Source organism: Acanthopagrus latus, chromosome 7 (assembly GCF_904848185.1).
Source record: "Acanthopagrus latus isolate v.2019 chromosome 7, fAcaLat1.1, whole genome shotgun sequence".
NCBI classification, from domain to species: Eukaryota; Metazoa; Chordata; class Actinopteri; order Spariformes; family Sparidae; genus Acanthopagrus; species Acanthopagrus latus.
Genome location: NC_051045.1, coordinates 12,078,795 through 12,104,796, shown reverse-complemented (window position 1 = coordinate 12,104,796; position 26,002 = coordinate 12,078,795). Strand labels below are relative to the sequence as shown.

Sequence of the window (26,002 nt, the reverse complement as noted above, 5' to 3'; positions counted from 1 at the left end):
TGCAGGACTTGGATATCAGTCTGTGCCGTTCACTCATACAAACTGTCTAAGATTTATTACGGTACAATAACCATCTGAGAAAATATCACAGAAAAGCTGTATTATTATTATTATTATTATTATTATTATTATTATTATTATTATTATTATTATTATTATTATTATTATCAGTTACAGAGAACCTTGAATTAATTCAAATGGAAGAGGGTTTTTTAGGTTAAATAATCACATTTTATTATGTCCTGGTAAACATGGAACTTCATATAAATACAATATTAATGAGGTGATAATAACAGCTCAGATATATAATTTTTTTCCCATAACTGAATAAACAAGCTGTTGAGCACTGTTTAAAGCTAGAAAGGTGGCAGGGTCCGCCACATATAAACAAACTTACACAGTAAGAAATTGGGTTGTCTTTTAAGGTCAGTTTGTTTAATCAGTTTATTCAGTCATGAAAACAAACAGATTTGGTTTATTTAGTTTGATTAGGTATTGTAAAAAAGAAAAAGAAAACTGGTCAATGAAGATCTTTCTCTTCTGATTCAAATTTCTTCCCCAAAACTACACAGTGCACCTCTGACCTAATGTGGCTGTTTTCAACATTGTCACACCACAGTATAACTTTAAAAATTGTATATTGCATCGCATGATCTTAGGGATGTCGTGATTTTGCGACATTCATGCTAAACTTGATTTTAAAAAATATTTTCGTCCGGTTGACAGTAGTTGATGTAACTGTTCTTTCTGTACATGTTTTAAAAGTTGTTGTTACAGATTCTCTACACCTCTCTGTATTTAAGGGTAATTTATTTACTTAAAAAAAACACACAAACACATAGTAAACAAAGATAAAGGTAGATCTGATGATTTTATTTTTATTTTTTCCAAATCTCTAGGTGTCATGATGATATCGTTATCGAGAATTTGTCTGTCAGCGATAATCGTGTAGCAGAAATCTAAATCTTAATACAATCATTGATTATGGGAGATATTGATTTGAGATTTGAGCGTCCTGCCAGTTAACACACACACACACACACACACACACACACACACACATTTACAGATGCTGACTTAATGTGTATACAAACACACATGTTCAGGGACTGTTCAAAGGAGTTCTGAGTTTCACACGTCTCATACACGTACAGAAAACAGGAAGGGATAATGATCCTCTTCTACTGGCTGTGTCACAAACAGATCAATGCAAACAGCTCATGACATTTATCAGACGAGAGTCAAGGACCTCCATATTAGTACTGACGCTCACCTTGCTGGTCAAGTGGCTCAGCATTATTGATATGGAGTCGACAAAGCAGGGGGACAAATGCAATTCATTGGTCCATAAAACATCCAAATGAGGAATTGCTGGAGATGGTGCAGTGTGTGAATTAATAATCTGAGAAACTGTGCTTTTTGGTGTGTGTGTGTGTGTGTGTGTGTGTGTGTGTGTGTGTGTGTGTGTGTGTGTGTGTGTGTGTGTGTGGACTAGATGTTGTTCTGAGACATACAAGTGGATGGTCCATCTCTCAAGAAATGTGCAGAGCCATTTCTCTCATTGTGAACTGATGAGCAGCGACATCTGGGATTGTGGGTCACTCCGCTTTGTGCGGCCCAAATTCAACTGACAGTCACCTTTAACACGCAGAAATGACTTTTGGTGCAAACTTTGAACGCACAGTACACTTTGATCTCATCCTGCGTGTCTTCATGTGTGTAAAATAATTGATGTTTGATTGTTAGTATGTAGCTTATATATATATATATATATATATATATATATATATATATATATATATATATATATATATATATATATATATATATATATATATATATATATATATATATATATATGCAATAAAATACAATAAAATGAATGTAAATTTAATAAAAACAATTCAATTTCCAACCACACAAAAAATATCAGCACGTTCAAATTAATTTGAAATAACTGATTTTGAAAAAAGCCTGTCATAACATTGATCTTATGTGAGCAAAGCCTTTAACTTTATTAGCTATCGTCATATTTCATACCAGTTCCACATCACCATGGGAACCATGAAACAGCTACAACAGAATATGATATGTATTAATTGAATTTAAATACATTTTCAACAAGAACAAATACTATATATATATATATATATATATATATATATATATATATATATATATATATATATATATATATATATATATATATATATAATTTTAGCTACAGCATCAATACAAGCTTACCTGGGACCATGTGGACCACACTAACTTTACTGAGCCTCTACAAAATAAAAGCATGGTTTATCCTGAGAGCAGGTGTAACACACACATCCACACACTGTATCCAAAGTACAGTAAAGTTTTCCAGCTTCCATCTTCTCTTCCTCTCCGTGTCCACTGTGTGTGTGCACATGTGTGAGTACAGGACCTGGAAGCAGCCTGGTATAATATAGGCAACTGTTTGTTATATCTTGCCATATATTACCATTTCTCCCTGGTGGGGCCCCTTGCATTCAAATCAGCGGCCGGCTGCCTGATCGTAGAGGACAGCTTACTAGGCCCCTTGAATTGTTCACCAAGAACAATGGATTCCTTTGTCAACGTGTTTCTCTTTCTCTCCCTGGACAATACTGGAGGGTCCTTCTGGCTCTCTGCACTTAAGAAATGTTTGCAAAATTACACCTCTTTATATGCCTCTCAAAACAAGTAGCAGTGCCAGTATAAAAGTGTGGGAGGTTTTAGGGGGGAAAAAATGCACCGGAGATTCTTTCATTTTTTTTTTCTTTCTTTCTTTTTTTTTCCCTCTTTGATAAACTTCTGTCAATGTTTTAAAGGACATTTCCTGCATTTTAAGAACAGCTTAACAAACACTTTTGATTTTTTTTTCTTCTGCCCCCTCCCTGGGGCCCTTTACTCTTTGAAATGTTTCTGCTTTAAGTGTGAGTCAAGCTAAATGAAACGAGGAAATGAGAAGTTGAATTTTTCCCAAGAAAGGAAAAAAAATAATTATAATCCAACTCGTAAAAATAACGCAAATTAATATAAGATGCAAGAGAGTAGTGACTCGTTTAACTTCTGAAAAATCTTAAATTGACGTGCATAAATCACGTGATGGAGGTGATTTATTTACACCGGCGGTGTTGGAATAGAGTCCTGTTATGAACTATAAGCTGTGTATCTCCATAACGAGCTTATAGTGCGGAGCTGCCCACCGGGACGCAGCGCTGACCTCTCCCTCCTCCTGATGAATAGGCCCATAAGCAGATGCCCAGCTGTGCCTATTCGGGCCTTCAACAGCATTTCGGAAATCGGTATGATTTCCATGGGAAAGCTGGGCTCTCCACACCGGGACAATGTCTCTCCAACAATGTGCACTTTTTTAACCTGCCAATATTATTATTATTATTATTATTATTATTATTATTATTATTATTATTATTATTATTATTATACGCTTTTTTATTATTATTATTTGTATTATTATTGTTATTATTATTGGTGGATGTAGATATATAGATATATTCTAATTTCATGAATTATTCAGGTAAATTCAAAAAGGTGAACTTGCGTAAAGACCAGTCCAAAAAAGCTCAGTCCCCCTTGTTTTCAGGTGAACAGAGCTGCGTCACAGATACAGAACTCCATTTTTAAAAAAAAATCATCTTTTTTTTAGCACGCATGTTTGAATGATTTTTTATGTTTTTATTAGCTCCATCGATTTGATCCCACATGTTGTGAGATTTCGAGGTAAACGGCGTGTGTTCCGCCCTGCTTTTGTTTTAAAAAAATATGTTGCTCTGGATTAAATGACACTTCCTTGTATTCGGTGTGATTTTTCGCGCAGGGGGGAATGAGCTCAACTTTCCCTGCGTTGTGCAGCACCGTGCAGGAGTCCAGTGTGAGCCTGGCTCCTGCAGCTTTTTCCCCTTTATGCGCGCTTCGCCATATTTTACTCAGATGTTTGCGCCAACTTTTGGGATTGCAAAAAAAAAAAAAAAAAGTAGTGGCGGCGCATTTAATAGCACTGCACAATGTGTGGGTTGTGTTTGTCATCACCTGTTTTGTTTGTTTGTTTGTTTGTTTTTTCCTCTTTTATTCTTTCAAACTTTAAGTTCTCCGCCTGCTGCAGAGGTCTGGATGCTCTGGGAGAAATCATAAAACAGCTCACATGTTTGTTTTGAGCTGCTTTTTTTCTTGGCTAACTCCGCCGCGGCACGTCCCTTAATGTAATTTAAATGCACAGGGATTTTTTTCTTTTTCTTTCTTTCTTTTTTTTTCCCCAGCGTACCCCCAAAAAAGTCCAGGGGCCGCAGCTCGCACAACTGGGGCCGACTCTCCTCTCTCTTTTGTTGGGGCTATTGTGGGGGGCTGCGTGTTGGGATTGGGGGGGTGTAATGAGGGGGCTGCGACCCCCCGATGGGGGTGCATTTGCTGTCCAAAGACCGTTAGACAGTGGCTGAATGAATGGGGCCTGAATGTCATTGTAATGCACAGGGACAACTCCCCCTTCATTCAGCTTAAGATGTGGAGGCCGCTCAGCTCTGCAGAGGGGAAGAGATGAGGGGAAGAAAAAGCAACTGCGATTCAAAATCACAATCTGGACTCTCTCTTTTGCTTCCTCCGTGCATGTGGAGAGGAGACGCGGAGGGCTCCTCTGTCCGCCAGGGTTCAAGGCGTTGCAATGCACGCGTTTATTTCTGCACAGATGCGTGAAGAAGGGCCCGCACAAAAAAAAAAAAAAAGAAAAGAAAACATGGAGAGAAAGATGCGGTTGGAGCCACAGTATGGTGCACGGAGGATACCCGCAACGACGAGAGTAAGAACGCTGAACAAAGGATTCTGAGTCCAAGCCAGCGTGGATTTATCTGTATAGACTATATCTGGACAGAGGACGCTTCTCCTGTAGCAGGTGGCCGCCATGCAGGCTGGTTATTACATTTTTCTCCTTCCTTTTTCTTTCATTTTTTTTTTCTTCCTCTTTGGCAACGGGGGAACCGATCGAGGCTATAAGCCTAACAAATGGCTCGCATTAGTGAATTGACTTGCAGTGATGTAAATGCAGGAAGCTCGTTTTGTTGTTTTTTTTAGATGCAGATTGCGACGCAGGCCGATAGGAGACAATAGGCATGTCTGTTAAAAAAAAAAGAAAGAAAAGAAAAAGTTAATAATTGCATTTGTTTGGGGGGGGAGAAGAGGAGCACATTTGCGATTCTATAGGCTCAGTTATCGAGAAGTGAAAGGGGAGAGCGTCCTAAACGGCGCTGACGGTCCCCTCCTCTCCATCTTCTTTGTTCAGCCAGCAGTGGGAGGTCGACTCAAGCCACGGAAGGAGGGAGAAACATTTGAAAATCCAATGACATTTTCTTCCGGGGGACAGAAATCAATATATTCCTGTAGGATGTTTCATTGGAACGGTGTTGAATTGTAGATTTGCAGGGTGGCAGCGTTAGTTTGACTTATCTGTTCGAGGGGGAAGCGATCAGATTTTAGCCAAGGCTGCGAATTAAACGACAATTTGATGAGTGGCTGCAGAGTGCAGGCCCACGTTTAGGGGCAACTTGCAAAACCAAATAATTTTCAAAATATGAAAAATGGGGGGAAATAGTATGAGGCCAGGTATCTGAGTTGTCAGATCAAATTGATTAGATTTATTGTAAGTCAAATTATTATTGGGATTCGAGAAGCAACAAGCAAAATGTCTATTTAGTCATTTTGCAAAATAAAAGCACAGTAATGTAGGTACAAAAAATAAAATTAAAAAGCAGACACTTCAAATGAGTAGTTGAGTCCACAGTCAGGGCCCCATGAGAGGACAAACACTATTGTATTTATATCATAATCAATCAGGCTGCTGGGGTCTTCCTAACAGTGGTGCCTAACATAAATCGTAAACAGCATTTTTTTTTTCTATCTTTCGCCTTTTTTACGCAAAACATCCAACCCTGCAGCGGCATAAGGATTCAGCTCAGGCCATCTGGGAGCACAGGCCTCAGAAGAATAAAACCGTCAGCACCGTCACGATAATCTGTTGCAGATTTGGGCTGGAAACGGAAGCAGGTTTGCACGATGCGCACGCGGTTTGTTCCCAGGAGGAGGATACTGTGAGTCTGCGCCGGGATTCAATGAAAGTGAAGGGTTAAATTTATTTAGGACAGGATGGTCAGAGAGCAAAAGGGAGAATTCATCCACCTTTTATTGTTATTTTATTATGGCTGCTGTTACATCTTGGTGCAATCTCTGCGTGGAGGCCTGAAGGTTGTTATCGTTGTTGTTGGTGTCTGGGGGTGTTGGGTTAAACTTTATTTTCTTGCCTCACAGTTTGAGCCTGTCCACCATTTTCTTTAGCCTCGGCTGGTAGCAGAGTTAGCCGCTGGACGTGCACCTGCCGAGGTGGGAAAAAACCTTCAAGGTGTTGTGATTCAGAGGAGGGCGACGGTGGAGCTGCTGCCATGTTACTCCGGCTTCCTGTCAGTGTGTTGAGGGGCTGCGTTAAATGATTGTGAGTAAAGCAGCCGGGCGTCGCTTCGGCCTATTATCTGTAGGTACAGGCAGCAGTCTGGCCCGATGCATGCATGCATGACGCGCTGCAGAAAGTCAGGCCGGTGGTTTCAAGGACATTTGGGGCTGATGAGGATTTGGTTTTAATGGGGGTGGGGGGGTGGGGGGGTGAGGAGGAGGAGGGGGCTTGGGCCCCGGGCCATGACGTCATCGTGCGCCCATGTAATCCTCTTGCGCTGAAGCCCAATCAGCAGAGACTCGCAATTGTCTAGGATGGGAAGAGAGGGGCGCTCTAATCCGGGAGACAGTGGATCACACAGCCCGAGAGAGAGAGAGAGAGAGAGAGAGAGAGAGAGAGAGAGAGAGAGAGAGAGGAGGGTGGATGGGGGGGGGGGGGGCATGCATCCAGGGCTGGATTGCGCCTGAAATGGGTCAGATTAAAAAGACACGAAGCAAAAGGAACCGGCTGACTCTTGGTGGGAGAGAGAGGACCTTTTACTGAAGACGATGAAGCCATTTTTTTTTCTTCTTCCTCTTCTTCTTCTCCCCCTCCACCTCAAACGCGAGAAAATCAGCCTCCCGACCGCTCGAGCTGTAGGGAGACGCTAGTGTGGCGCATCAACAACGACGTGCCTGTTTTTTCCCCCTTTTTTTCCCTCTCTCTCTCTCTCACTCGTTCTCCTTTTTTTCAAATACAGTAGTGCACCGGGTGCAAAAAAACCAAAAAAAAACCTAGCCATCTTTTAGGTTGTCAGCTGCATGAGAGGAGAGAGGAAGCATCGCGCGTTTTGTCCGAGGGCGTTGATCGTGGTGGACCAGTCGGGGGGAACTGCATTCAAGCCAAGTTAAATGGAGAATACTGTACTCTTCGCAGTGGGATGTACGACTTCAATCAAATAGCCCTGTGACGTGCTGCCACCGCTGCTTTTCTTCTGCTTTTCCACTGTTGTCTTTGTGTGTATGTTATTATTTTTTTTTCTTTCTGTTTTTTTTTTGGGGGGGGGGGGGGGTGGTATTGTGTGTGGGGGTATCAGGGCTAATGTTGTAAAAAAAAAAAAAAAAAATTAGAGTGGGGGTTTATTGAGGGAAGGACAAAGCGAGAGCCCGAGTGGCTTCAGCTGTCATTCTGTACGAGGTAACCCGCCAGGAGATGCGTAAAGACGCACGGCCACGGAATTAAGAGAAGGAGAGATGTGCTTTTTTTTGTGAATGCTATGCTAGGAACGAGGTTAGATCGGGTAGCAGGCAGTTTCTCCTCACAATCCCCAGCCTTTGATTATGTGCTGATTTGGGTTTGTGGCGCATTGGTATCAATATTTCCAAAGACGCGCAGGAGAGGAATGTGGCCGCGCGTATTAGTGCTGGTGTAGGCTATAAATCGGCTTTAGATGTGTGTGTGTGTGCGTGTGTGCGCGCGTGATTGTGTTGCAAAATCGGCTTTCAGATGTGTGTGTGTGTGCTCGCGCGCGTGTGAGTGAGTGAGAGAGAGCTCGGGCGCGCGCACGGAAACGGGAGCTGCACTTAAATCGCAGTCATGCAGTCTTGCGTCCTCCTTGGCGGCAGATGCTGGAGGTTTTTTTGAGCGTGTGGAAGTCAGACGGGGTTAGAGGCTGCCGGCTGGGCTTCATCCCGCTCCCCCCCCCTCGCCCCCCCCTCCACACATCGGCGGGGTTGAGGAGGCGACTTTCTTCCAGGGTTGTCACTCTGCGTGTTCACAGCGGACCTTGATTTAATGTCCATACAATTAAGGCACGCGGTGAATGCCAAGAGAGGAATCTGCTCACAGCGTCATGCTTTTGCCTTTTTCTTTTTTTTCTTTTTGTTTCTACCTCTTCGTTCTTTCATCGGGCCGCAGGCTTTATCGTTTTTACTACTTTGACCCCTTAATGTTGCAGAAACAGGGCCTGGGCTGCCAAACATAGCAGCAGGATGAAGCTGACTGCTGTACTGTCATTCAACTGCGTGTGTGTGTGTGTGTGTGTGTGAGAGAGAGAGAGAGAGAGAGAGAGAGAGAGAGAGAGAGAGAGAGAGAGAGAGAGAGCACGCGTGCCTATAAGTGTACGTGTGTGAGTTGCTTTGAATGGGTGGGCGCAATGCGTACTTTAATAGGCTATATGAGCGTGAAACCAGGTTACATGCAGTCAACGTTTATATCACGTTTTTTTTTTTCGTCAGAAGTGTTTGTGCTTGTCTTTTTTAAAAAATGTTTGTTTTGTCCGATTTTATCCAGAAAGGTTTGAACGCCTCACGCAGAATACGACGCAATTGGACTCTCGCCAAGTGGGGTCAATGGCCTACCTCTGGGCTTTTTACAGCAAACATTTGGGGAATTATTCAAATTAATGGTATCCTTTAAACTATGTTTTATTTTAGGACCTGGCGAAAGGAAGGAGCTGGCTTCTTCTTCTTTTTTTAAAAGTACGCAGTTTTGCTTATCCGCTCGGATTAAAAAAAAAATCAGTTTAAAGTCAGGCATTTGGTTACGCTATTTCAAGATGGGAAAGGTTACCTACACATAAAATACAAAAACAATATATATTTTACATTTAAAATGTAGACTAAACATAAGGCTAATGCTTGTGATGCAGCGGTCGCAGAGCCTGCCGCCAAATTACGCAGCCAAACGTCGTCTAACAACGGAAACATCCACCGCTGTTAGCGCATTAACGCTAAATCCTCTCCTCCAAGAGCCTCTGAGCAGCCTCCAGAGTCTTCTACAGTCCTATTTGAAATATTTCACAAAATGTTCCAGAGACTCCTCTCTCTCTTCCTCCCTCTCTATCTCTCTCCCTCTTTCTCTCTCTCCCTATCCAGCCTCGGCCTCAGTCGAATTTTCTCTATGATAAATTATGTCATTGGCAAAACTAGGACAAGAAGCTCCAGAGCACCACACCTTCGCTGTGGGGCTCAGAGGAGCCTTCAGGGCCTACAGCGCAGGCTTAGCAGCCTTGAAGGGATCCAAAGTGACGGTGGCTGCAGTGTTCAGCGCGATGGAGTCAATGTATAGAAATGTGAGAGGTTCGATGCCACCTACAGGCGTGAAACTGACAACGCATGGCTGGAGCTGTAGACCAGCCAAGGCCATGTCTGACTTGGTTCTACAGTAAATCCATTAAATACATTTAAAGTTAAAAAATAATTCTTATTATTAAAAAAAAAAAAGAAAAAGAAAACACTCAGTTTTCATTTTCCGTTGTTAAGCGTGCCAGGGATGAAGGGAAGATATTTAAAATTCAGCTCAGAGGAGAATAATTTTAATCTTCAACACGCATTTATGACAAAACCAAAAAAACAACATTTTGTATGAAACAAATAGGATCAAATTAAACTCAAGTAATAGTATTTGCCAAAAGTTGTGTTTTCTTCCTTTAACAGCATCAATTCATGCAACTTCAAGTCCAAATATGATATGGAATTTGATTGCAAATGACCAATTTAGTAACATAAATAACCCAAATAACCCAAATGTCTCTATGTAGTCAAGGTTGTGAGCATTGGGCCCACATACAGATACCTCACTGTAGGAAGTCCACGCTGAGCTCCAGATTCGCCTGAATGTGATGTTTCGCGTGCCTATTTCATGTCTCAGTATGGATGCATGCCTTGTAAATGATGTGACGACAAATAAAGCCTGAGCTGCACTGAGTTCTCTGCTTGTTCTTGTGCTTATTTTACGTGGACCCGGACACTGCAGCCATGCCAATCGTTTGCACCATGAACACAGCACTAATTTTCTCAGATGGAAGGACTCGGCTCAATTATGTGTGCACCAGATACGACAGACTACCCCCAGTGCGATGTCTTTCCACCTTTTGGAGGTGTGTAAATCGTTTTGAGGGAAAAACTGTTCTAATATTTTACAGATCATTTTGTTTTTGCAGGGAGACGTTGTTCTTAACTTCATTTTGTGACTGGAACATGCCCGCCAGCTGTTCCTCAGAATCATGGAATCAGCACCACGGAGAGCTCCTGTCAGGGAAAAGAAAAGCAGCTCTTTTGACCACTGTGCGACAAATACATTTTATTCTCTGTACTCGCACTGTTTATAACTTTCTTAGTGCCTAACACAGAATGTGTACAGGGCACACTCAGGCTAAAGAACTGGGGTATTTTGGAAAACCTGCGCTCATGGATGTAAACCTAAAGCTCTTGAAAGCTTAAATAAGCCACTAGATTCAATAATCTGCACTTTGATTTTGAAGAATAAGCCATTTTCTACTTTTTCTCTACATTTTAAAAACATAAACTTTGCTCTTTAGGCAGCGGCGCTAAATCCCGTTGCTTCGATAGCTATATTTACAGATACAGTATAGTCGACTGTAGTATCAGCATAAAAAAAAAAAAAAAGAAAAGAATTCGGGCTAAGAAAACCTCTCGGTGACATTTAAACACTGGGGCTGCCCCGCAGAGCGTCCCCTCTCTGTATAAGGTCACTAAAGATGGCTGTTTACTCGCTGACAGAGAATTCACGAGGTCGAGACAGAGTGGTTTCTGAGTGGACAGTTTATTAAGGCTTGATTTCTTCTATAAAGGAAAAACCAAGATAGATCTTCTGAACAAGTTATTTCCCACTACAAGTGTGGTCTAGAAGATAATCAATGTTTACTTAATAGTTTTCATCTCATTAATCCTTCTGTGGTGTTGATACATATACTTTCACGGCTGACCTGACATCCCCCCCTACTGCAACAAACATTGTCATTAAACGTGCACGTATGCCCTATAACTGTAATCACAACCTGTTCATGCTTCCTGAGGCAAAAGATGGCTGTGGCTGCGACTCAAGTCTTCGGTGGCATCATTTTAGCTTTTCTCTCACTCCCCCCTCGACTCTACGCTAGTTGGGGTGAGCAGTGTCGGTGAAAGCAAACGTGTGAAGGGCGTTTTCACCTTATATTGCTTGGATCAACCTAGCTATTGATTAATGCAGGGGGGCAAAAAGGGAGATGAACAAAGGATCCTGTTAGAGGTCAGTACAAAGGGTTACACTGGCCAGGATTTTAAAAAACAAAACAAAAATAAATTAAAAACAAAAAAAAAAACAAAAAAAAAAACGCAGCTTCACACATCTGGAAATGTGTGAAGCCAGAGGTTCATTCTCAACACTCGAGTGAACTCAGCAAAGTGCAGCACTTCTGCCATCTCAACAATATAAAGGGGGGTAAAAACGTGACAGAAGCCAAAATAGATCATAGAGCATAAACTGACAGAACCTGAAAAGACCAAACCCAAAAGAAAATTGGCGAATCGGGATCTGAAATATTTGATTTACGTTACCATGATGCTACATCGAATACACACAAAAAGAGTCAGAACGAGAAGAAAACCTCTACATGAAAGAGAACCGAGTCTGTTGGCACTCGCGTTTGCATCACAGTAACCCCGCAATCCAAACAAAACAAGGCCAACTGAAGGGACACTTCCAAACTAATCAAGGGGAGTGAGCTCAATGAACTCAAATACTAACAAATAAAAACAAAAAAATAGATTTCTGGCTTTGAATGCTCTGAAAAGACTGACACGAGAACAGGGGGAGCCCCGTTCTTTAAAGAACTGTTGAACATCACCACTCTCACCTCACAGACGAGCTGCAGGGTGAATAATCGTTTGTTTTCCAGCAGACTTTCTAGATTCTAGCTTGCCATGCATGGGAACACACATCTATTAGTGACGTTTCCTTTTTTTAATATCCAATCTTTTTTTTCTTTAAATCCATTAACAGCCCTGAAAAGTACTTCATCATAATCAATGGTTTCAGTCTATAACAAACTATTTTTTTTTGCACCAACCAAAAAACACACAGAAACCACATTTCATTCTTATGTTTTCTTTTCTTACTCGATAGTAAATCAGTTACATTAATTTTTTAGGTTATACATTTTTAGGCTTTCTCCATGAATATATAGGCTCCTACGTTAAAGCTTAGCATTACGACCAACATGATAGACTTAGCAAAACCAAATTCGATGAAAAAAAAAACAAAAAACAAAAAAAACAGGATTAAGACAGATTGATGGTGAATGGACAATTACGTGAACCCTCCCCCCATTTTGTGGAACAAAAAAAATGCAAAAGCAACAATTCATTCAATGTAGTAGTTACATCATTACATAACTCTGATTATAAAACAATTTAAAATGGTGGATGCGACAATTCTCTCAGACTGGGCTGCGTACACAAGCAGAATCTCCTGATCAAACATACAAAAGACCCCTTTCAAGACAAACATCGAAAGAACGCAAAGCAGAGGGGCGTGAAGGATGTCAATAGTACAATTTTTGACTTATATGGTGAGAGTTCTGGTTGTGGAGGACACATCCATTATTTCTTTCCCAGAGGCCTTTGCAATTCCTCCTCAGAAATGTCTCAAGTCCCGTGTGACTTCACACTATCCCTGATTTCTCCAGCAGTGTCACTGTTTGAGCAGTTCTTTTTGAGAAGTCACCAATAATTAGAAAAAAAACATTAAGGCTCCAGAAAACAGGTTTCTGAAATGAAAATTGTCAGTAGTAAGCCAAAAAATAGAGATTTTGTCGATCTGAATGAAAAATAGATAAACCATTGAAGTTTTATTATCGCACAGATCCAAGTCCTACATTGCCTTTGGGATCCTCCAACCCTGTTGGCACAGTTAAACCTCTGAAGCATGGCAATGTTGCCCCCAAATGGACAAACAGGGGCAGGACACATCCGTTCCTGATTGTACTGAAATATAAAGTGGCAGATTTTTTTCTCCATGGTGCAGTCAAACCCTGATTCAATTGGAAAGAGGAGGGGGGGGGGGGGGTTAGGGGCAGGAGGGAGAAAACCAGTCTGTTGAGAGAAGAGTACGAGATGGAACGGGAAGAAAAATGTCTAAAAAACCTCAAATAAAGAGTGTGGTGGTGGCTAGGTAATACATTAAATCAGCTTGTTATCCCTGCACAAGAAGTGGGTGGTACATGGGGCAAAAAAAGCACAAGTCTCAACAATGGCAGAGATTCGCCAGGATTAAATAGAAAAAAAAATGTAGGGCTTGTTTGCATTTTCATATTCTTCTGTCTCTTAAATCAAAAGTCCTAGTGTAACTGTTGATCAAGCCAAGGATAAATGTCTTCTATTGTTTATTCCTGTTTTGGCGCTCCTGTTGGGAAAAAGAACAAAAGAATAACATTAGACATACAGTTACAAAAAAAAACACAGAAACTGCATGTGTGACTTTGATAGGCTATGTTCTCCATTTATCTATTTAAAGTAGTGATCTCAAATTGCATTTTTAATATGTGAATAACAAATCAAGTGCAATCATCAACAGCGATCAGAAAAAAAAGGCATCAATGCTCCTGGGATAGTCACTCACACTAATGAGCAAATATGACAATTCTTTACCTGATCCAACCGAGAGCGGTTCTGTATCTGAGGAGGTTCAAAGGTCTGCCAAAGGGAGCGAATAAGAAAAAACAGAGCAAACAAGAATTAGTCTCTCAGACACAAACTGAACCAAAAAGAGAAAGTATACAGTCATTCTAATCCAAATACATATTTCTGTATAAGGCTAGGCAATATGAGACTTTATATCATCTAGGGCTGCACAATATCAAAAAGTGATTTAAGTGTTTTTGACCTATGATTCATGATTATTATGCATGATTACACTTTACATTCCAATTTTCAATCATGATGTGGCATTACTCCCAGTCTCTGCCAAACAGACATGTTTGTTATATTTAGATAACAAACTTTGTAGGCCAGAGCATCTCATTAAAACACTGTTCTGTGACATATTTTACCTTTATACAATAATTGCAGTTCTTGCGATCTGGTTATTGCAATTTTGATTATTTTGTGATTAATTGTGCAGCCCTAATATCGTAATTAATTTTGGATATCATTATATCCTGATATGGCATAAATGTTGTCTTTTCCTGCTTTTAAATGCTGCATTACAATAAAGTGATCACATTTCCTCAACTTACCAGTGTTTTCTTCTTGTTCTAATACACGTCTTTAATTACTTAGTCATTACATCTGTGTTGTATGTTTAGTAGCAACAGAAATCACTACAATATTATCAAAATGCTGACATAAGGGTATTTGGTCAAAAATAATATTTTATTTTGTCATCCTCACCTGGCATGAACGAAAACAGTTCACAATATCAAGATATATATGCGACAAAATATAACTAAAACAAATATTTTTTTAGAACTTTATGGCCATATTGCTCAGCCCAATTTCTGGTGTATAAAAGGTAACAAACAGATGACTGTACATACCTTGCGCACCTCCTCCTCCTCTTCCTGCCTCTTCTCATAATGGGAGAAGTCATCAAAGATGGAGGTGGTGTGTTTGTAGGTGGCAATGATCTTGAGCACCTGCTTCGCCTTCTCCAGAGGAACCTCCTGGGTGTCACGAGAGTTGGTCACCGGCTTGTTGTCGTTGTTCTCCAAGCGGATGTGGCGCAGCTGGCTGTTAGGCACGTCCTTTACAAACAACCAGTCCACGTCAAACTTGCCCTTCCACTTGTCCTGTGCCCAAACACCAGCACTGGTGCCATAGTCCACTGGTGAGCGCATCTCTGCCACACCGCAGAAATGACCGCTGCCATTGACACTGAACAGCAGATACACCGGACCTTTAGCATTCATGGCCCGGAAGGCTGAGTCCAGCCGCTTGTTGCCGTGCTCCGTGCTGCACCAGATGGAGTACTTGATGGAGCGATGGATATCGTCCTCGGAGTAGCTCTTTATGATGAAAACGCGACCATTCTTCAGGTTCCATTCAAACTCCTTGGGGTTGTAGCTATGGGAGGCACGCAGCTTATCCAGCACTGGGTGGGACTCCGCACCAGGTCCCTGGCTAGCAGAAGTTAGGGGTCCACTGTTCCCACCACCAACCATTCCCATCATACCACTACCGTCTTGACCGGGACCACCCTGCCCGTAGCCTTGGTTACGGTTGCGTGGGGCAACCCAACGGGTCTGGGGTTGTGGAGGCTGAGTGTGGTTTTGGTAGGGCTGAGGTGGTGGCTGGTGGTGCTGGTGATGGGGGGGTTGGGGCTGTAAGGCCATAGGCTGCATCTGCTGCTGCACCAAAGACTGAGGGGGAGGCTGCATGGGTCCTTGCTGCATGGGGCCTTGAGGTGGCAGTAGGCCAAGAGGCTGCTGCTGTTGCTGCAGTGGGGCTGTGGCTACTTTAGTCACTGGGCCCTTGTCCCAGGTACCAATGTTCATGTTGTGTTTGATGGGTGGTGGAGGAAGAGCACCCCCTGGACTGGGCATCCCTGGTTTCACCTTAGCTTTCAGCTGCTGTGGTTTGGCGGGCTTGCTGGCAATGGCAGCCCAGGAGGTGGGTTTCGGTGGGGGCATTCCAATAGGTGTGGCTCCATTACCTGCGGCTGCCACTGCAGGTCCACCAATCACAGATCCCACAGCCTTGACTCCAGACCCCTGGCCAGTGACATCCCCACCGATCTTTAAGCCGACCATCCCCTGCTCCAGGCTGTTCATACCAGGGGCTTTGTTGAGGGTGTCACTGTGAAAGCCAGTCTGCCCATCAGGCACCAGGGTGCCCCCCAGGGAGCTGGGGGGATAGCTGTAGCTGCCACCATAGGCTGAACTTTGAGTCTGCTGGCCCTGGGAGCCACTTGTGCCCCAAGCAGAGAAGGCAGGGTTTTCGGGGAAAAAGTTAAACCTGTGGGGGTAGATGCTGCTTCCCAGGCCCCCAGGCTGGCCAAACACTGTGTCTGGCATGAAGTGATGGTCTCCATTGCTCAAGGGTCCATAGGGGGTCAGGTATGGAATCGGGGGGTCCCCACCTGTGGACCAAGGAGCCTCACTGAGGGGGTATGGAAATCCAATGGAGGGGGCGTAGTAGCTGGACAGGTAGGGGTCGGTGATGGACTGGTAGCTGTTGTTCTGGAAGAATTTAAGTCAGCAGATTCACAACATTAAAAAGTGTCTTACAATTTGAGCAAATTCAGATCTATATATTTGATAAAAGTCTATAAATACAAATCTCCTATTCTATATAATATAACTATCTAAAATGTGGCTCCAATTTCACCTAACAGGGCTGACTTACAGAAATTGCATTCATTTAAGGGTTGAGCATTAAATAACTTGGCAGAATACAACAAACAATCAGATTTCTACAAAAAGTATGTTGTAACAAGAACAACAAAAATTTAAATTTCTGTTTTAAACATTTCAGGATTTTTGTAAAGATTAACAGTGATACACAGCTCAATGCTTTGGATCATTGTTTTATTACTGAGCACACAGTTGTCTTAGTGTCACATACACTGATGAAAATATTTTAAAAATGTAACATCACAGATAATGTCATAGTTTTAAGCCTATGATCTATTCCTAATCCATCTATGAGTTATTAGCATCTTTTCATCGTTTGCTTGCCAATTATTTCTTAAGGGAGAGATTTTGGGCTTTACCTGAGTTGATTGACTAGTGAGGTATGGCTCAAAGTCATTGTCATGGACAGTCTCCTTCTGATGTAGTGAACCATTTTGCACTGCAACAAAACAAAATTACATTAATGTACATTTAAACATACATGTATGGATTACAGAGACATGTTTCTTTTATAAAAGAGACAGATAACCATAGTTGCGTGAGTTTGAAATGTGGTTACCTACGCCAAAATCACTGAATTGCATATCTCATTTGGTGAGCTCGAACACTACGCACACAAGGTTTAACAGAAACCCTATGATGATGCAATGCCATCAAAATGTTTTACACACACTGGCTGATTATTATGTTAGTTGAATGTTACGTTTTATTCATCTATCAAAGGATCAACAAACAATTATGTAGTAAAATCTGTCCCTCTTACATGAGTACACATTCTTCCAACAAAGTTAAACCATAAAGCCCTGTGGCCCTTGACAAGCCTATCCTGGAGGTGAATCAGCCAGTGGCCTGCTGCCAGCCAGACCTGCAAGTAAAGAGTGAGTCAAGGCCTGCCAGTCACTCCACCTGCTCCAGCAACTGCAGTAAATTAAAGATGACTTGGAGATCATAAAAAATACAATTACGTGGCTATAACAACAAGGCTGCCAACACTTATGTTTGGGAGGACTAGCCAACAGTGAATTCGGTGGACCGTGTTATGTCAGCAAAGTTTTGTTAATAACGTAAAAAAGGTGAGGATCGAGCAGAGAACCCAAACATTTATCCAAATTTGAAAAAATGATTTTTGTGCAGTGGAAAACTTAGTAAAAGCATGATAGTCATCATATCATCTTTTCCCATGAGCCACCTGCCATTTTAAATAACTGGTGGAGGTTCCACCTCAATGAGCACAAATTTTCAGGGTTCCCACTCTTTTCTACATCATTTTCCAGGACATTTGTAGTGACAGTCTAGCTGGTATTACAGACAGGGATTGTGCCAATACATTAATATGTTCCTAATTTAATAAATAAATCAATGTATAACCCTAATTCCCTTTTTTCCTTTGAAATATATCATCCATTGCTGCCTGGACATAAACAGCCAGGAATGCTGGAAGTAAGTCACAGATGCTGAGAAGAGGTCAGTCTTTATTCGGGCTGCAGTCATCAACTGTTCTAGTAATTGAGTTCTACCGATTATTCCATTGATTAATTGGATAAAAATTACTTTTGCTTCATGAAAGAGCAATAATAAATACACAGAAGAGAAATTAAGAAGTGTCTTAAACTACTGACTAGTTTCCTTTTAAGAAAAAATACTATACTGTATTATAATACATACAATCCATGATTATATACCACTACACTCTGTAGTCTTTTTTTTTTTTTAACATTTGCGCCTTCATTCAATTATCCAACCCCTGACCCGTATTATTTGTGCCATATTAAACTTCTGAAGAACACAATCACAATATAGCCAGCCAAGTTATATAAGGAAAACATATTGCCCTCCATTTATGGTTAGGTAGTGCACAGATACTTGCAAATTAACTTCTCATCCCCTTCTCAAAAGTTTCACTTTAAAAAAAGACTGCAGCAACAGCACATGTTTAATCTTGTTCCCATAAATATTGTGAAGCTGGGCAGTATTGTATATATATGAGAGACAGATGGATGTATGCTGTGCTGACTTGGTGGTGAAAAGTAAAGGCCCAGATTTAACAGATATCCAAACCAGTGATCTTGATTCAGTCTTCTGTGATGCTGCAGCTCACCTTTAGACGCTTGTCCTTTTGATCTCTGCGTCCATTTTGTATCATATAAAGAAGCGAAAAAAAGAGGAGACCACATGGTTATTTTCAGGTCATTTCAGGTTTCACACACAGATTTGAGTCCAGTCTCTAATGTCACCAATCTATTGCTGAGAAGCCGAATCCTTCAGACTACTTCCTGAAGAGAGGCAGTGCAAACACTTAGCTAACGTTACTTCACAGTGAAATCTGTAGAGATTCACAGTGAACTATACTTGCTGATGTTATAAATTTGTTACACACATTAGTGTTTAACTTGAGTTAGTCAGTGTATCCACCAGCGAGCGCTAGCGTTGATTTCACGCACAACTTCGCTAGCTAACGCAACTTAGCCTTCATTGAAATGGCTTTATGAACGCCAATAACGTTAATAGAGCCTGTAAGTTAGTTTGCATCAATAGTCGGTCCAGACACCATATTTGTTACACCTTCAGTAAAGAAAGTTAAGATTCACTGGATAAGTTACGTTAGCTTGCGCCTCTGTTAAATTATTTTAACGTTAGCTTCGGGATTCACGTTTTTCAATCCATAGCGCTAGGTGGGGAGTTTTTTCTGCTCCGCGGGTGGCACAAACACACATTTTCGTTTCAAAATGCCGGTGACAACAGTTTGCATGCCAACATATAAGTGTCATCTTTCTTGTAAAGCCAACAAAACACATTTAGCTGTTTAACGGAATGCAGCTAACTTGCTAGCTAGCTACATGCACCGGCCAACCTCCGCGGCTAGCGCTTAGCACTTCCGAGGAATAGCCGTAGCCCAGTAAATCGTTAACGTTAGCAGGTAGCTAGCTTGCAAGCTCTTCACAGGCGAGGGTACATCGGCCTTTCCTACCTGAGGGTCAATGCTTGTGGCAGACATAATTCATTAAGCAAGTCCCTGGATTCTCACAGAGCCTGGGCTTGTGACTGGATTTCAAGCCCCGTGATTTTGAAAAAAGCAAGTTCACAGCTCAGTTACAGTTAGCTATGTGGCTAGCTTAGCGTGTGGGCTAGCAGTTGTAGCGCAGGCTCAGCTGTATATTTTCCGCTGTGTGCACGTATCCCAACTTCCACAGTTCAAGTCTGTCGCCTCGGATACCGTGCCCGAGAAAAAAAAAAAGAAAGAGTCAAGTCCCGGTACAGGTTTTTCAAGTTAATGTTGTGTGTCGCAGAGCGGATGATTCGGATCTTGAGTATGTCTATCCTCGGCCGCCTTTTACTTTGTCTTTATTATTCCAGAGAGAGAGAGAGAGAGAGAGCCCTCCACAGTTACGTTAAAGCCCTGTACACTTCCCCAATGGCTGCTGCTCCATCCGGGCTTTGAGCCACAGCTGCAGTTCGCGTCGTTCCCCGCGGGGTGGCAAAACTTTGGATCACCCTTCTTTCTTTCTTTTTCTTTTCTTTTCTTTTTCTTTCACAAAGTAGATCATGTCTGCTGTGATTTTAATACAAAACCAGCGAGTGGAGCCAACTCTTTAAAAAAAAAAATCTGATTTAAGTTAAAAGTTGAAAGCACTCTTGTCTTAAATCGGTGCTGTTTCTCTGCCATCATCTCTCTGGTGGTGGGGAACTAACATATGCCACGGGGTCCATCAGCAGACTGCGTGTGGTCGATCACATCTGGGACTGGCTCGCTTCACTTGCAGTCCTCGTGAATCTGGCTGGAAATGTCAAAGATGACACCATAGATGCATTTACACTCCTACAAACTTAAGCATCGCAGAGTCTTTGCGTGTGTGTAAATCATAGATATCTATCAGCTGTATGCAGTCGTGGCGTTTCTCAATACACGGCAGGCTGAAACATGAGGTGCCATGATTAAGTCTTTAGATAACGATCTGGTTAGATTCTGGCCTTGCAGTGAAGTGCAGTACTCCCCTTTCACCACCAGGAGGCAGCCACGATGCAGCAGCAACCCCCTACTAAAACTCTGTCAAAGGTCAAACCTTTACACATCTGTGTAGAGCTGTTAATCAACACTGACATATTACATAAAGATTATGTTGACAATTGACGGTTGTCTCACTATTTTTTAAATATGGGACGTCCTTCAACAGCGAAACATGCAATCACTGAGATGTTACGATTGAAGTGATCAACGAGCAAACAAGGATAAAAGGGTGGCTATGCCCGGGAACCTCGAAGATTGCATGCTTTATTATTTTATGTTTCAAAACTACTTAGCTCCTTCGTCCTGGCTGTTGATCTTACAAAACTCAAGCGCAAACATACAGTACAGGGAGTAAAGTCAACATTTGTTAGTCCTGAAATATAACTTTTCTAAAAGTGAACATAACCCGAATGAATAGTGCTCGAGCAAAAGTCTTAAAGCATCTGATATGGAATTAACTTTAGTATAAAGAGTCAATTTTGGGCGATAAAATGTAGTTAGATATCAAAAGTAAAAGTACATTATGCATATATTTACTTGTTTGCATACATTGTTAACCTTTTAGATTTTGATATTCAGCTTTTATCATATCATCAGAATCAGTGGGATTTTTACCTAATTGAAAGGACGCAACAATAATTTGTAAATCTGATACTTTGGCACTGAAGCAGCATGAAATCTTCAATGAAACTAGTAACCAAAGTTACCATTTAAACTTAGCGGGGTTGAAAGTTCAATATTTGCCTCCATGTAGTGGGGTGAAGTAGCAGAAAATGGAAATACTCGAATAAAAGATAAGTACAACAAAATTGTTGAGTGAATGGACTTAGTTACTTTCCATCCCTGTGTCATGTACACAGGAAGAAGAGCCTTTTTGTAACAGTTTGAAAGGTCAACTTTTATTTCTTTTATGAGATTAAGAATTAAGAACTGGAAAAATTCTTGCCGAATCATAGGTTAAAAAGGTTTTCTATTACCTTAAAATCACCTTATTGTTGTGCTAAATGTTTTTTTTAATAACTCTGTAATATCCCTTTTAAAAAGTCACATCAGTTGTGGTGTGCTTCTGAAATGCTTACAGTGTTTTAGCCTTGAGAGAGAGGCGGAGCAACGTGGCGTGTTCGGGCTTTCATTCATTCAAGGATCAATGAGCAAACGTTCTGGCATTTGGTGGCTTTTCTGGAAAGCAGTCTCCTGTAGGCCGCTGTACAGGCCCCCGCAGCTGATCATATTATTTCAGCTGATGTGCTGCACTCACCTTCAGTGCGCGCTCCACTATGGACCGCAAGAGGGATGACTGGCACAGGACGAGAAGAGAGAGGAATGCCACAGAATGACGGAGGACACGAGCACTATGCTGGACATCCTCGAGGAGCCTCACATGCGAAGGGAAGGGGAGAGGATTCGAACTTTTCACAACTGGCCAGCAGATGCACCTGTCACAACTGGGGACCTGGCCAAGGCAGGATTCTTCTTTGTGGGGCCCGGGGATAAAGTCCAATGCTTCTGCTGTGGAGGGATTTTAAGATGTTGGGTGCACGGGGACAGCCCGGCGGTCGAGCACAAGAGGCACTTCCCCACTTGCAGCTTCATTCTGGGCCGGGCTGTGGGAAATATTCCATTCCAGATCGGATCCTCCGACTCTGTGGACGGCCAGCTGTTGAGTCAACTCCAGAGGATGACTATGGATGACCAGGGGACAGCTGGACAAGCGGTCTACCCAGAGATGGAGGGGGAGGAATCCCGGCTCACCACTTTCCACAACTGGCCCACCGAGGCCTCGGTCCAGCCAGATGTTCTTGCCAGAGCAGGATTTTTCTACACAGGTGCTCATCGTCTCACTACAAAGCTCGCGAAAACACTTCTATCCTAATCAATTTCTTTTCTTTAACTCAACATTTGAGTTTTCTGTGGGTGTATTTCAGTGAAATGTTCAGCACTGACCCAGTCCCTGCTAGAGTGACCTCTCTTTGTGAGAGGGTTCATGCTACAATTGTCCTGCTGAGTCATGATGTTGTGGACAGAACAACCTGGACAAAGCTGGGGCTGCTAAAGAAGTAGGGCTACACAGCTTCAGGCAATACATGCTGTGGGTATTATATGAAAAACCAGGGCAATCAAATGACACACAATAAGGTGTGTTTTGTCGAGACCGTGTCAAAAAAAAGGGTTGTTTCACCTCATTTTTTTTTTTAAAGGTTTCAGTTACATTTCAGGTATGAGACTGTAAATGTGAGCTGACTCCTGAGTGTTACCTTCCTTAGACTCCCCTCACTGTCGTCCTTGTACATCCCGACAGGTCACGGTGACAATGTCAAGTGCTTCTACTGCGACGGGGGGCTGAGGAACTGGGAGCCGGGGGATGACCCCTGGCAGGAGCACGCCAAGTGGTTTCCACGGTAACGACAGGACCTGTCACAAAGCAGGACAGGATTCAAGGACCTCCATTTGGCACATTCACAGACACACGAAGCAGAACGTGCTGTCCCTGAATATATATATAAAAAAAAAAAAAACACAGTGTCAAGCTTTTGGTTTTCGTGTGTCGGCATTTTGTGCTTTCAGTGGATTATAAAACGACATGTTTGTGTTTCTCAGATGTGAGTTTTTAATCCAGTCGCGAGGGCAGGACTATATCAGCAACATACAGGATGCTCATTTCCATCTGGGTGAGACTGTGGTGAGAGCCTTTATCCTTCTTATCTGCTCTGAATTCAGATCTGTTTGGCACACACATGATAACCACACGTCGACAAATGATGTCATTTGCTGCATTTAAAAATCGTTAATGACTTTCACTCTGAAGTTGAACAAAAAAAAAAGAAACAAAAAGAAAAAACAATGATTACTTTTCTAGGGCGGATCACAGACAACCACAGGCAGAGACATCGGATCCAGAAATGGTAAGTCGGGGAATGATGGGCGTGCACAAAAAACAAACACACAAAAAAAACCTTCATTTTACTTCATTCCCCAACAAGTAGAGCTGGATAACAGAATGGCAGCGCCGCTTTGACGCCGCTAATTATCTTTGTGTCTCCTGCAGCGCGCAGAAATCAAAGTGTCAACATCCACTCAAGCTTGTTCACACAAAAGAGGAAAGGTGGAAACACTGCGAGGCTCTCTGCAGGTTGTGCAAATAGAGAAAACAAAGGCTAAAACCAGTTGATTCAGTTATTTTTAGATCGACCTGGGTGAAACATGGACTGGAAGCCTGAAAGCAAACCTCGCACTTCTTAAAATCTGAAACTGAACACCAAGCAGACAAAATGGAAAATGAAGCAACTGCATGCTCAGTGAGCTCGGCCTGACTTTTGGCTGTAGCATCGCAGTGATTAGAGATGGAAACCATGGAGACAATTTTGGCTGTTGCTCACAGTTGCGGGGCAGCTGTGAGGGCAATTATTCTGTACAATGAAGGAATCCCAATTATAATCCGTGTCAGCAGATAAACAGAGAGAAGTCTGTGGTTTAAAATGCTAATATGTTGGCAGACAAAGGTAAGCCGCACACTTTGCCATTTATTTCCACACTTGTTGAATTGATTGCTTGTGATTTAGAAGTGGACACGCACACGTTTTTGGTTTTTTTTTTTTCTTTTTTGGGGTCTTTCCTCCCCTGTTCACAGATATGGTTGGAGGTCTGGCGGCTTCCTCGGCCATGCTCTCTCCCGTGGTGCAGACCGTGCTGCAGATGGGCTTTGAAGCCGGCCTGGTGGAGAGTCTGGTCCAGACCAAGTATCTTCTGACGGGCCAGCACTACACCTCTGTGTCCGACCTGGTCACTGACGTCCTGCAGGCCGAGCAGGAGGACAGACAGAGGGGCTCACAGAGCAGAGGTGAGAAAGGATGGTGCTTAAAGTATAAACTCACCCCAAAAAATTTTAATGTAGTCATTATCTCTTCTCCCTCATGCAAATTGGAAAGTGGGCGGAAGTTTTGCAATCCGCAAAACTTTTCACAGGGAAACAAGGTTGCAGCATTCTCACAACTGAAGTAGCTGCTGGGGACTTGTTTTAAAATGTGCAAGTGCAGCCAAAAAAAGACTTAAATGGCTCAAAACAGCTTCTGTATGAAGAGAGGATCCTTGTTTAAAATCTAAAAGTCTTCACTGTAATGGAAGATAATAGTATTAAATCATGCCCTGACAAAAGTGGGTGCACAAGCTCGACTTAGGATCTCGGGGCTTCTGGCGACATGGATTACGCCGGATGAGCTGTATGGAACTGGTTTATTTTTTGGGTTATTTTAGTGTACCGTTATTTATTTATCTATTACACCTCCCCATTGACTCCAGTTGTTAAAGAGAATGCTGCAGTGTTGTTTTGCTGAAGAGATTTCACCTGACTATCCATCGGCATTGGATCATCAGCAACATCAAGAATTTTATTTTACAAAAGAAAACAAACTTACTTATACAACATGGATCATATCAAACCAACGTTCTCCAGCACTTTTGGCATGGTTGAAGCCCGGCTCAGTCAAATTATGACTTTTTACCAAAGATTTTATACGCAGCACTTTTACTTGTAATCAAGTACTTTTGCATTCTTGTATTGATAGTTTTTCTGAGGCCTCAGCAATTACGTGAGTACTTCTTCCACCACTGGAAACTGATAACTAGAAATATCAAGGATTTGCATGCTGAACCAGTCATTTTCCACAGTATCCAATTTAAATCAAATCTGCTGAAGACTTTTTTTTAATATAGTTACATTTGAGGAGTGTGAATTCCAAAGATGTTTTAAGTTCATCATGTTTTACTGCTTTATTTTGAAACGTTTGTGTTCTGCAGAGCCTTCAGAGACGCGGCAGGGCTCCAGTTCCGGGAACGTGAGGACACAAACACCCATCAGAGAGAAAGGTCAGAGGTCAACATCTGTATCATCGGCAGGAAAAAGCTTGTGTCACTTACTTAATCTTTATGCACTGAATCAATGTCACACGGTTGCTTGGCCCTTCAGCAGTTCCACTTCAGATGCAGCAGTGTTTTCTCCATTCTGTCGTTTTTTCCTCCCAGCAGTGAAGGACCCCAGCCCGGAGGAGCTGCTCAGGCAGCTGCAGGAGGAGAGGACCTGTAAGGTGTGCATGGACAAACTGGTGTCCATCGTCTTCATCCCCTGCGGGCATCTGGTGGTGTGTGGTGACTGCGCCGCCAGCCTGCGTCACTGCCCCATCTGCAGAGCTGTCATTAGAGGCAGCGTTCGCGCCTTCATGTCCTGAGGCTGACATGAGAAGCCACAGCTATACAGGTGTTGCATGAGTGGCCTTGAGTTGTTTTTCTCTCTCTCTCTGTGCTCATTCTCCCACGTGCTGACGCAGAATGAACACGATTGCCGGTTTGCTTTTTACATATCATTTTCTATAATAAACATGTGAAGCTGTTCAAGCACGTGTATGGTTATTGCATATTATACAAATAGCACACG

At 42.3% G+C, this 26,002-nt stretch overlaps 2 protein-coding genes across 3 annotated transcripts; one reads left to right on the top strand and one right to left on the bottom strand.

The window, feature by feature from the left end:
- Positions 1–10,983: 10,983 nt before the first annotated feature.
- LOC119022869 (YTH domain-containing family protein 1-like) lies at positions 10,984–20,419 on the bottom strand. The gene is made up of 6 exons (XM_037104271.1): positions 19,537–20,419; positions 18,667–18,691; positions 16,928–17,007; positions 14,754–16,394; positions 13,867–13,911; positions 10,984–13,621 (listed from the first exon to the last, which is right to left on the bottom strand). The coding sequence occupies exons 1-6, from the start codon at positions 19,561–19,563 to the stop codon at positions 13,595–13,597; spliced, it is 1,845 nt and encodes a 614-aa protein (XP_036960166.1). The 5' UTR covers positions 19,564–20,419; the 3' UTR covers positions 10,984–13,594.
- Positions 20,420–21,682: 1,263 nt separating this feature from the next.
- birc7 (baculoviral IAP repeat containing 7) lies at positions 21,683–25,958 on the top strand. Of its 2 annotated transcripts, none has more exons than XM_037104272.1 (7): positions 21,683–22,400; positions 22,874–22,973; positions 23,173–23,254; positions 23,432–23,477; positions 24,203–24,412; positions 25,369–25,437; positions 25,594–25,958. In XM_037104272.1, exons 1-7 carry the CDS (start codon positions 21,908–21,910, stop codon positions 25,794–25,796), a joined length of 1,203 nt encoding a protein of 400 aa, XP_036960167.1. In that variant the 5' UTR covers positions 21,683–21,907; the 3' UTR covers positions 25,797–25,958. The 2 variants fall into 2 exon arrangements, with proteins under 2 accessions (XP_036960167.1, XP_036960168.1); XM_037104273.1 differs by having other exon boundaries at positions 21,688–22,400; positions 25,597–25,958.
- The last annotated feature ends 44 nt before the right edge of the window (positions 25,959–26,002 follow it).

Coding starts and splice junctions, on each gene's coding strand:
- birc7 (XM_037104272.1), top strand. CDS start 21,908: ATGACGGAGGACACGAGCACTATGCTGGACATCCTCGAGGAGCCTCAC. Junction 23,255..23,431: donor TCCATCTGGGTGAGACTGTG/GTGAGAGCCTTT, acceptor TTACTTTTCTAG/GGCGGATCACAGACAACCAC. Junction 25,438..25,593: donor AACACCCATCAGAGAGAAAG/GTCAGAGGTCAA, acceptor TTTTCCTCCCAG/CAGTGAAGGACCCCAGCCCG.
- LOC119022869 (XM_037104271.1), bottom strand. CDS start 19,563: ATGTCTGCCACAAGCATTGACCCTCAG. Junction 18,692..19,536: donor CCACAAGCATTGACCCTCAG/GTAGGAAAGGCC, acceptor AAATGGACGCAG/AGATCAAAAGGACAAGCGTC. Junction 13,622..13,866: donor ACCGCTCTCGGTTGGATCAG/GTAAAGAATTGT, acceptor TTTTCCCAACAG/GAGCGCCAAAACAGGAATAA.